The 12,010-nt window shown below is 40.6% G+C and overlaps 1 protein-coding gene across 1 annotated transcript in view; it reads right to left on the reverse strand.

Annotated features, from left to right (window-relative positions):
* Window positions 1-11,757, reverse strand: part of slc27a6 (solute carrier family 27 member 6) — a 32,089-nt gene extending 20,332 nt beyond the window's left edge. The window contains exons 1-3 of the mRNA XM_020082402.2: window positions 10,997-11,757; window positions 5,791-5,997; window positions 2,621-2,779 (exon numbers count right to left, since the gene is read on the reverse strand). Coding sequence (XP_019937961.2) covers window positions 2,621-2,779; window positions 5,791-5,997; window positions 10,997-11,483 — 853 coding nt within the window. The 5' untranslated portion in view covers window positions 11,484-11,757. The remainder of the gene's footprint in view (window positions 1-2,620; window positions 2,780-5,790; window positions 5,998-10,996) is intronic.
* Window positions 11,758-12,010: the final 253 nt, after the last annotated feature.

The raw sequence follows: 12,010 nt of genomic DNA on the forward strand, positions 1-12,010 counted from the left end.
TATCGTTCCTACTCTCCATACGGGTCCTCTGAACAGTGACATTATAAAAGATGTGTGAAAAGATGTGAAAATTCTCATTCCCTATTTTGTACAAAACATCTGGGCTGAACCTTCAAATTCCCATTAACATGACAAAATCCTTGTCACGCTGCGATAGCAGTAAATGATTACCTGCCTGCCTACGTGCACCCTGTCTGTCCTCTCACCGCACATGACCGGAATCTTGATCAGGTGAGAAGAAATAAACCACTGAAGCGGGGACGATCGGCAGAAGTTAGCGAGCAAGTCATGGAAAAGTACCTGTTCACGTGGGCAGAGCTTTGACGAGAGTTGATGTAAATGTTGTGGTGGTGGCCACAAATTAAATATTTGCGAAACAAATAATTTTTAAAAAGTGGGTTCATTATGTAACTAGCTAGTTTGAGGAAGTGTGTTTTTCACACTTTTGATTCGAGCGGTCCACTTGTGATCGGACCACTCAGGATGGATGTTAACAGCTCTAAATGGGGTCTACAGGCTAAATGTGATATGTGTGCAAGGTTTATCATGTTTATTATATAACAACTAAACTGTCAGTTCACTGCCCAAAGGTTTGTTGGCACAGCTTGGTGGGATTTTAGTCTTTGCCAGTGAAAGACATCAAACTGCCAAAGTAGCAGTTGGAACAGAAACTGAGGCTTTATCAAAAGCACAACTGACTGATAATCTTCATAATAGTCTCCAGTGTTCACTTCCTGCTCAACGTGTCTAATTAAGCTGCTAGTTGAAGTGAAACAGCGGGTCCTCAAAAGGGGTCACATAGTTTCGTGGACACTGGACTCTGTGAGCAGTCCTGACTACAAAATGCTACAATTGCTAAAAAAGTAACATTTCATCTGCTTCACACAAAGACCCAAACCAAAATTTGCCCTTTCTGACTGTGTCTCCTGATTTCACTCAATAATAAATCATTTTCATTCACATTCAGATGACATTATACATCACCAACAACTTGTTATCATCATTTGTTTTTAAAAAATCTGCATTACTAACATTTATAACCCCTAACCTCTAACCCCTAATCCCCTTTTTAAATGTAATTTCAAATATAAATTATATGCAAATCTGGAATTAAGTATGAAATTACTTTCATTTTCATAATTATAATCAAAGGCTACAAAAGAGGACAGATACTTCAATACGCAGCGGCTACTCTCTGATCTTCATCTTCATGCCACATGTAGCTGTTATTTGCTATCTAACTCATAGATTGTCCTTCCAGGAAAAGTGTCTGGATGGGCCACAAAAGAAACATCTAAGTTAAAAGAACGATCACAGCCTGAATGGCAAAGCAATAGAAGACGAGGACAAACGCTGTGCCTTTTCCTTGGCAAGAAGAGTAGTAGAAAGAAGAGTTGGGACTGAGGGAAGATACGCACAATTTCTCTCTTATTACTTCGATTGCACAACTTGGTAGACTTGAATCCTCGTCCTGGGGTCTGTACTACGAAGCAGGATATAGGGTTGTTGAGGTAACCTCAGGATTAAATCTGGATTTTCAGTCATGAATGTTTATTTTTTATTTTTTACCAGGGTAATTCACCATAGTAATTTATGCTGAACCCCTAAACTGCTCCAGCTCAGAGATCAAAACCTCTCAACGGCCCTGTTACTGACCAATCAGATGAGAAGAACACCAGAGTCATAGATCAACAGGATTCTGACAGGGACAAAAGAGTTTACAGCAAAGTGACAAACAATAAAGAGTAGGAGTTAATTTTACAGATAACTCTTACTTACTTCAAGTTTCTGTTTTAAAACAGAAGAGGAGGTGTAATAAAAATGTTCCTCAATGGTGAATTTTATAAAACAATTATCCACAGACTGTCATTTTTCCTCATGATAACAGATTAACTTTTCAAACAGACTGAGCTCATCACACACATCATCACGTCTTGACCATGACTAAGGTGGCAGCTGATGGTGGAGCATGATGATGGATTATACTGGTGGATCCTGATCGTGGTGGCAGCTGATCTTGGACTATGATTACAACAAGACTACTTGACATACAATATGTCTCCTCAGATACTCGACCATTACTGACAATAATTCCTCAGTTAATTTACCTTCCACCATACTGCAAACTATTTACTCTAACCAATGCTATAAATACTCTTATTTCTCTGACGTTGGCATCTATTTCACTTCTGTCCGTCCTGGGAGAGGGATCCCTCACATGTGGCTCTCTCTGAGGTTTCTACGTTATTTTTGTCCCTGTTAAAACTCAACTAGATTGGCAGGTTGATTAATTTTTCTGAGGATGTCTTGTAATTAACTGCTCCACCTCGTCCACATGAACATGCATGTAGTTAAGTATGTAAACCCAGACGTAACTGAGACAGGTGACATGCTTTGTAGTACAGGTTATCCAGGATGGACCAATGTGGGGTTCAGTGAAGCCAGGTACATATGGGCATGTTGAACATGCTTCATAGCACAGTTACCTGGACTAAAACACTGGATCTACATAATGGTTTGGTAAATTTCTTTTGACATGATGACAGAAATTATTAAAACATATAGTAAATAAAGAGATTTAAGATTAGTTGTGGGGTCATGAAGAAACTCTGAATCTTACCCAGCTCTATGGTTCCTCCTATACCGACCAAAGAAGCTGCACTGTGGTAGAGTGGCAGCGGAATATACACCACATCATCTTCAGTCATCCCAAATGCCCAAAAGCCTGCTGCTGCCTTCAAACTCTGCAGGTGAGTGATCACGGCAGCCTTGGGGAGACCTGTGGAAATGAAGACATGATACTGCACTACATGACATATAAAAAAACATTTGATTCAAAACAATGCAAGACAATATCAGTGCTGATTTCAATGGTAAATGCACCTATGATACTACCTTAGTGGCTGATTGTGATCAGAAACTAGCAACTTTATCATAATTTTGTAATACACAAAGCAAATGATCACAGTCAAAATGGATCCGATTGTCTAGGATAGTTTAAAACAATATATTATGGTGACCTCTCTCTGCAACAAGGGAGGTTTCCTTTAGAATGGAAGTATGCAAAAATCTGTCCTGTTCCAAAAGGAAGAATTCCTTTTACTGTATGATGTAGCCTAACAAGCAAAAGATTTCTAAAAGAGTGAGGAGTGATCATATTAGAAAATACATGGAAACAATATTTTCATCATCATAGTCTCATCTACATTTCATGGGTCTGAATACTTAACAATAGCTCAGTAGTGTCTCTCTTTTGTCTTGATAATCACTGAGATTTTTCTACACCTTGGTTGGAGTCCATCTGTGTTAAGTTAATCTGACTGGATAAGATTTGGAAAGAACTACACCTTATATATCAGGTCTTAGGCAATGTGGTTGAGGTTGAAGGAGCTGCCTGCAAACAATTGCAAAATATGTTCACAAGAGCCTCTGTGTCCTACATGATTTAAAATGGAAGAACTATGAAACAACCAGTACTCTTATCCACACAGGATCTCTGGAGTTCAGCCAGATATAACATCAGGTGCTTGGTCACCTTTGTTACCAATACCCTTCTCCCTGTTTGCTCAGTCTGGCAGAGTGAGCTTCAAAATGGGTAGTAGGTGGTGAGTGACAAAAGTCGGGGGTCCAAATAACACCAATCAGGGCCTACATGGACGACATGACAACCCTGATCACAATAGCACCATGCACCAGACGGTTGCTAGGGAAACTTGAAGACTTGAAGATCACATGGGCCAGAATGAGGATCAATCCATCAAAATCAAGAAGCATCTCAATAAGCAAAGGTAAGAGGTCAGACCATGGGTTCTACATTAATGTAGAACCCATTTTAACAGTGTCTGAAAAACCAATAAAAGCCTTGGACGATGCAAGCCTCAAAGACTGCGAGCAGGTCCAGCAACTGAAGCAGGATGTCAACAGAGGTCTTAAGAACATCGACCAGTCCATGCTCCTCGCAAGCTAAAGTTCTGGTGCTTACAGTTTGGCCTTTAACCCCAACTGATTTGGCCCCTTACAGTAGTTGACTTTCTCCTCACAAAAGATGAGAACGATCAACTCCTATGTGAGAAAGAGGTTAGGAGTCCCAAGATTTCTAAGCAACATCAGTCTGTATGGACACGGCATTCACAAGTTGTCTATCTCAAGTCATGTAGAGGAGTTTAAATACACCAAAACAAGGCTGGAGATGACCCTCTCAGAATCCCAAGAGATATCTATATGGGCGGTTGGACCATCATTGACAACAGGACGGAAATAGACCCCAAAACATGCAACTCAACAATCAAAAGCAGCACACTAGCACGCTGACATTGTGGGCCACGTTCAATGGGATAGAGGAAGTTTGGGCCTAGGTTAGAGTAGACCCCTGTGGAAGAAAGCAACTCCATAAAGAGCACTGAAAATTGGTAGTCCTGGTAATCCAGCGTCAGGAAGAGGTAGCAAGATGTACGTAGGCTGTCACCCAAGCCAGACAGGGGCAGTGGATGAAATGAGAAAGCATAGAGAAAAGAAAGATCAGCTGGAAGGACCTGTGGGGAATGGAAGCAGGCAGGATTAGCTTCTTGCTTAGAGCAATAAATGACAGCCTTCCTTCACCCAAACATCTACAGCAGTGGCTGAACGAAGATCCATCCTGCTCACTATGCTCAACTCCAGCTACCCTCAGGCATATCCTCACTGGTTGTAAAATAAGTCTCTCCTAAGGAAGATATGTGTGGAGACACAACCAGGTACTCAAATGCCTTGCAGCAACAATAGAAACAAAGAGAACTGCTACCAATGCCTTGCCATCAAAAACACCAATAGCAGTCCAAAGGACAACTTTTGTCCGTGAGGGGGAACAGGGTCAGAAAGGGCCTGCTCTACTCACCAGGAGTGGTCCATTTAAGCAAGCCCAAGACTGGGAGATGTTGTTGGACATGGGCCAGCGGCTAACAGTCCCATCACATATTGCCACCCTAAGACCTGACCTGATAATCTCGTCCAACACCCTGTGTGTCGTCTACTTGGTAGAATCGACAGTTCCCTGGGAGGATGATGTTGATGAAGCGAATGAGAGGTATAGGTATACAGACATGGCATTTGAGGCAGAGCAACGAGGCTGGAACTCAATAGTTTGCCCTGTGGAGGTTTGCTGCAGGGGTTTCCCTGCATCATCCACCATCAGCTTGCTCAAAGATCTGGGGATCTATGGACAAAAGAAACATCACACACTGCAGAACGGTGCAGCCAATGACTCTGAATCAGGAAGAAAGATTCCAACTGGGCCCCAAGATGCAGGGACATGCACCCAGGTCTGATCAATCTGTGATGGGCCTGCCTTAGAGTGTCTGGTGATTAAAAGGCAGAAACACCTGATTACACTAAGGTACACGACTGAAGATGTACCTAACATCCACCAGTGGTCACTAACATCCGATTACATCAACTGCAGAAGACATTCAAACATACAGGGGATATTCAACATCTCGTCCTATATTCTCAACACCTTGTCATGAGATTTTCCTCGAATGGCAAGTAAAGTGCAGTGTTTACCAATGATACACCAGTACCTATAAAACTGGCATTGAACCTTGCAGCAGTTACTTCTGATTAAAAAAAATAGATCCATAATGTAATGTAAAAATGCATTACTAATGCAGTTGCAAAAAGAAATAATGAACCAAAATGAATACAAGAACTCTGTGGCTATCCGACACAATAACATGACACATTGATGTAACATGTAACATTGCACTGCATGTGATATCATCACGACTATCCCCACTGGCCTGTTCAAAAACTCACCAGTTGTTCCAGAGGTGAAGATGTACAGGGTGGGGGATTTGAGAGAGGTGGTGGCATGTAGCTCAGCTGGTACAGGCTGGTCAGAGGCGGCAGCAATCTTATCCAACAGACTGTGTACCTGTTTGTGCTCACTGTTCTTCATGACCCACACCTGGATGTTGTCCTCCAGCAGGCTGGTAAGGATTCCATCCAAACATTCCACCAGGTCTAGGGGTGAAGAACATTACAGGATACTTTGAATCATTTAGAATAATTCCTCTTCTCAGCCTGCCTCGCTTCCTGCTTCCTCCAATCCTAAACTTTTGATTGTGAGCATGTTGTTAAGAAATGTGTGTTCTGAGTGTGTTCTAGAGGCATCAGAACAAATAGGAAGTACTTTAACAAGTTCAAACCTATGTTTTATGGTGACTCTGCAAGGAGTGATTTAAGAGATTTATGGACTGTGCAACCATCTTTCACAGTTTCAGTCATAAATTATTTCACATATTCTGTCTAGGAGGCTTGTTTGTATAATATTTTCTGAATGTGTGTTGATTCTAAGGATACATTGTGTGTTCAAGCAACATTGGATGATAACAGCCACCAGAGGACAGAGGAAAAACTGATTTGTATCTTTTTTTGAAAAATGTAAATATAAATAAATTGACCTTTGAACAGAATTAATTAAATGCATTATATCAATAAGCACACAAAGTTATGCATTGTATGTCATAACTTTCATATTCATTTACAAATCTGCACAACACAGCATAACGCTGCTGTGTGAGCCAGAATATTGTATTATTTCACATATACTGACCTTATTTCATACAATATGCAGCACAGAGAAAATCGTGGGCGCTTTTGATGTTTGGAATCGTATCAATTAGAAAACACCTCCACAACAGTGACAAGTCGTCCAACATGTGTGGATCCAGCTGCCAAGTACCTTGATCTGTGCTCAAGTGTACCAAAGAGAACCGATGATGTTTTTAAGGCATTTATTTTAGGTTCTGTTTACTGTACTTGCAGTTCACTGATGATGATAATGATAAAAAAAACTATTCATCTCATTATCTTAAAAAGCATTGTTAAAAGTGCCTAAGGTGATATAGGTGAAAAGGGAACTATTGGCAAAAATTTAATGGAGAATAATCCTCATTATGTTTTCACTAGTTCATTTCATCTAAATTGTATGAATTGTAGTTTTCTTTACCCAGAAAAGTTTATATTTAAATACTTGCATCGAGGAGACCCTCTCTACGGAGGCCGCCATGTTTTTTACATTATTCTAGACTGGACAAACTAAACACCTTTTGAGTTTTTATGACAATTAAAGGCTACCACAGTTTTCTTTTTCATGTTTGGAAGTAATAAACATATCCTGTAGAGCATGTCATATATTTTAGATATTTGCTGTTTTTGGGATTACTTTGTGAAATACATGACATCATGACAGTGTATACACTGTATATCGTGTGTAGGCAGGTGAGACTATGTCATAAAAATAATGTTCAAATATCAATATAATATTCTGTGCACACTACTCTCATCAGTGTCTGCCTTTTTCAGCAATTTCATGAATACACTCTCCTGTTGCAATGGGGTGGTGGTGAGGACAGCGTCCCTGACAAACATCATGCTTGTTTGGTTGAGCAATGATCTGTCATCCTGTCACATGGCTGTAGCATGGTGAATCCTATTAACTGCAGTAGCAGGATTCTTGCAGTAAAACATGGGGGAAGCTGAATGTTGTTCAACTAAATATTATGTTGCTGTATCATTACAATGGATAGAGAATAAAATGCCTTCATTTGTTTTCAATTGCAGCAGATTTGGCAGTTTTCAGAGATCACTCCCAGATTGAGCAATACGTTCTGGCTCCACACAGTTCACAGCTGACTTTCAGAACAGGGACCTGGAAGGACACTTGGCAGTTGTGGTGCATTATTGGACAATTACAACAAAATCAAGGGGTGTACTTGTAAACTACATGTTATTTAAGGGGCTTATAAAATGTTTAGCATATGAAAAGTACAAAAGTCTTGTTAAATATTATAACTCTATAATGATTTATAGTGTAAAACTGGAAATTGTTAAAGAAACCTCAATCTGTATGTAAAGCTATGTTAGACAGTATGAATAATTGTAATTAGTCAGCAATAAAAACTGAATTAACTGTCATTTTATATCATATCCTCTCTAACTAGTAAAATATGAAATGCCCATTGATGTCATCATATTCACTATTTTTTGTTTCAGCATTTCGACTTTCAAATCAATTTTCTTTGGTTGAATTCCTTTTAACGGTTCAAATTCAGTTAACTAACAGAAGCAGAGCTGTTCCAAATTGTTGGAAGAAGGGGGAAGAGAGGCTCAGACAGTGACAGGAGGGTCAATATGGCTGAAACACCACTGATGCGTTTTTACCAGTTGCTATTCTGTACATCAAGTAACTCCACTCGGTTGTGCTTCACCTTGTGTGTTAAGGGGCAGTTTTCACTGTGCTTTGCAAAACTTTGTTGAAACAACAAAGACAGGATCTAGAAATTAAGTATAAGATGCAATGTGGTCGGAACATACGTTTGAGTACTCACAAGTGCATGCTCCACAAATACCAAGCAATTTGGACACATCTGCGAGTCTTCGGTAAATAAATAGGGGGAACATATTAATGACTTCTGTTCAGATTCTTTACTTCAGCTTAACAGACCAGATCATTTTTCTTTTTGTATACATTCGTATGAACAGTTATTATGCATTTATTTAGTGTGTGATAAACTGCCCCCTGTGGACACATGGAAAGTCTGGAACGGTAACATGATTTGACTTATCTATAAAAAATATCTATTTTTCTTTATCACTTGTCCCTTTACTGTAAACTCTGTTCGTCTGGTTGTCCAGTAATCTGATTGGTCAGATGTGGACAGGTTTCGGTCTGATTCTCAACAACATCACGACTGTCTGCTGTCCTGGTTCCTAAATGGAATGAGCTCCACATTGACATCAGGACAGCAGAGAGTCTTCACATCTTCCACCGCAGACTAAAGACACATCTCTTCTGACGACACCTTGGTTGAGAAGATGATGTCTAATAATCATCGTCAAATGTGTGTGTTTATATAAAAAATTAAAAATGAAGTAAAATAAATTATATTTAGTTGCACTTACATGTAGCACTTGTAGTTTGTCTTTTCGAAGCTGATATACATTATTTGTTTGTTCTCTTATTGTAAATCCCTTTGGATTAAAGCATCAGCTAAATGAAATGTCACATAATGTAATCCTCTTAAGTCATTCGGTTTAAGAGCAGGTTAGTACAGCATCAGTTATTATGTGTGGTAGGGAAGTCTCCCCAGTGTGTTCCCCTGACTCCTCCTCCATCCAAACCCCTGATCAGAGCCAGGCTATATAAGGCACCTGTGGGTCTCTGCTCTTTCTCTGCTTCTTGTCTTCCTTGGTTGTGTCTGGTAGTGATGGCAACAGCCTGCATGTGCCCCTGTTGTCCTGGCTGTGAGGCCCCACACTAGAGGTGTTTAACCTGCTGCTGGCTTATTTTGCTGCTTGGTTTTGTTTTGTCAATATTGGTTTTGTTACTTTTTGGCAGCGTTTTACTTTATTGCTTAGTTTGTTTGAATTGTTATCTTTCGTTATTTGAACAACTGGGCTATGCCGTTTGTGGTTATACTGCTTTTAATTTTTATATTAGTTTCAGTGCAGCTGAGTGTCACATTGCTGGGAGGCTAGCCACTCTGGGTTAGGTCCCCACCTTTACGTATGTGAGTGAGAGCACTGGAATATGAATGCACCATTGTTGCTGCACCTTTTTCTGGGTTGCACCTGAAGTGAGTTACTGGTTGCACCCTGGGCACTCCTCAGTTAGTCTGCCTCTCTACATGTGGCCTCAGCTCATATCCCCATTTTTCCTTTGTTTAAAGGTGCAGTGTGTAGAATTTTGTGATGTCTAGTGTTGATGTTACATGTTGCAGCTGAACACCTCTCACCTCACCCTCTCCTTCCAAACATGAAAAAGAACCTGTGGTAGCTTCAGTTGTCATGAAAACTCAAAAGGTGTTTAGTTTGTCCAGTCTGCACTAATGTAGAGGGTCCCCTGATGTAAATATAAAGTATTTAAATATAAAGGGCCTTTTCTGGGGTAAAGAAAACTACAATTCATACAATTCAGATGAAACAAACTAGAGAAAACATCATGAAGATTATTCCACATGAAATATCTGACAATAGTTCCCCTTCACCTAAAACTTACACACTGGACCTTTAAGTTGAGCTGACTTTTATAGTTTTCAGAAATTATTGATCTAAGGTTTTGTTATTATATTAAATTTAGTGTAATGTAATGAAGTAACATTTGAATTGGTGTTGGAATTTTTTTTTGTTTGTCTATCAACCCTTTTTTTCTCCCTAGCAGTTCCAGTCCCTGCTAGCCAATTATTTTTGAATTATTTCAATAACATATGTGTCATTTATAAAAAGAACAAGCCTCTGCCTCTTGTCACTGTGAACTTGTATATTGATTGGTGTTCAGAGAAGGACCTTGAAACAGTAGAGCCTGGGGTGCAGTTCCCCAGGTGGTGTTGTTGTTTAAACCAGACCCCCACCACCACTACACATGGATATTGACACTATTGGCAAATGTCAATAAGCACAATGTTCACCTCCTGGAATTAGATTGAAAATTATTGACATTCACAGGACTGAGATCAAGACCAATGAAGGTGCACTGGCTATAAATCAGTGGTGGAAAGTAAATGAGTATCTTAACTCACTTCATATAAATGTCTCCATTAACAGAGTTTATACAGTATTTAAAGTCTTTCCGATGACTTTGGACCCCCTTCCAGTTTCATGTTAATAAATATAGTTCTTGACATTTCTCAGGTCTCATTATCAACGTGCTCCAACCTAGTGTTTATACGTTTTAAAATCCACACCTCCAGTCAAATTTCACTGTTCTGGAAATGGTTCTTATTTCTAATCAAAATAATACTGAATATGGACAATTCTGCAGAACAAACACATACTTTTTTAATCATTTCCTTATTGTACTGATTTGGATAAGGTGGATTAGCAGCTCTCTCAGTATCATTTCATAACACAACACAATGTGCACGTGGAGCTACTCACAAACACACTTGACCACTAAAAGTAATCAAGTAAGTGGTGAAGTGTGCCAGTGATGTGAAAGCAGAAGAGGTGACAGCTTTACCTGATCCAACTATTAGAGTTTTGGCTCCACAGCAGTTAAAGCAGTGCAGCAGAGACTTGGTCTTGATGTTCGTGTTGAGGAAAGCGACCGAGCAGCCGACTTTCGCCAACCCGAACCAAACGCACAGGAAGTCGGGTTCGTTGCTCATGAGCATGGCAACGCAGTCTCCTTTCCTCAGGTTGACACTCTCCAGGAAAACATGGGCGAGTCTGTTGCTGCGCTGCTCGATCTCTCGGTACGTGTGGACGTTCCCCTCGAAGATGACGAACGGTTTGTGGGGGGAGCGCTGCGCTTGTTCCACGAACCTCTCCAGGACCGTGCGCACGCTGGAGGTGAACTTGAAGAGCTCCAGCCTCACTCCGCACCTCATCACCCTCATCAGGAACAACAGGTCCCTCCAGAAGTACGGGAAGAAGACTTTCAGCAGGACGTGAGCGGAAACAACACCCATGGCCAGGGCCGAGAGCCATCCCAGAAACACAGTCATGTCTGCGGCTGAGAGGACACGATGGAGACCCGTGAAGACAACCAGAGGACAAGAGTGCTCTCTCTCGCTGCTACATGCTGCAGGTGATATATGTGCGTGTGAGAGAGAGAGAGAGAGAGTGTGTGTGTGTGTGTGTGTGTGTGTGTGTGTGTGTGTGTGTGTGAGAGAGAGAGATGAGAGAGACGAGAGAGAGAGAGTGTGTGTGTGTCTGTGTGTGTCTGTGTGAGAGAGAGAGAGAGTGAGATGAGAGAGACGAGAGAGAGAGGAGGAGAGAGAGAGAGAGTGTGTGTACCGTGTGTACACACAAAGCGTGAGGCCGGAACAAGAGAGGTGTCGCCTTCAAAATAAGAGAGGACAAAGTGACAGGGAATCGAACTTGATACAGACAAACAAAATATCACAATGCTGGAAAAATGTGGATGAGTAGTTTTTATCCAAAGTGCTGTAGTTTACCATCAATTTACAGTCAGACTGGTTGTAATAATTAATTAAGCATAAATACTCTCTTATTAGAAAACATTAAATTA

The sequence above is a fragment of the Paralichthys olivaceus genome, chromosome 18 (assembly GCF_024713975.1).
Source record: "Paralichthys olivaceus isolate ysfri-2021 chromosome 18, ASM2471397v2, whole genome shotgun sequence".
Lineage (NCBI taxonomy): Eukaryota > Metazoa > Chordata > Actinopteri > Pleuronectiformes > Paralichthyidae > Paralichthys > Paralichthys olivaceus.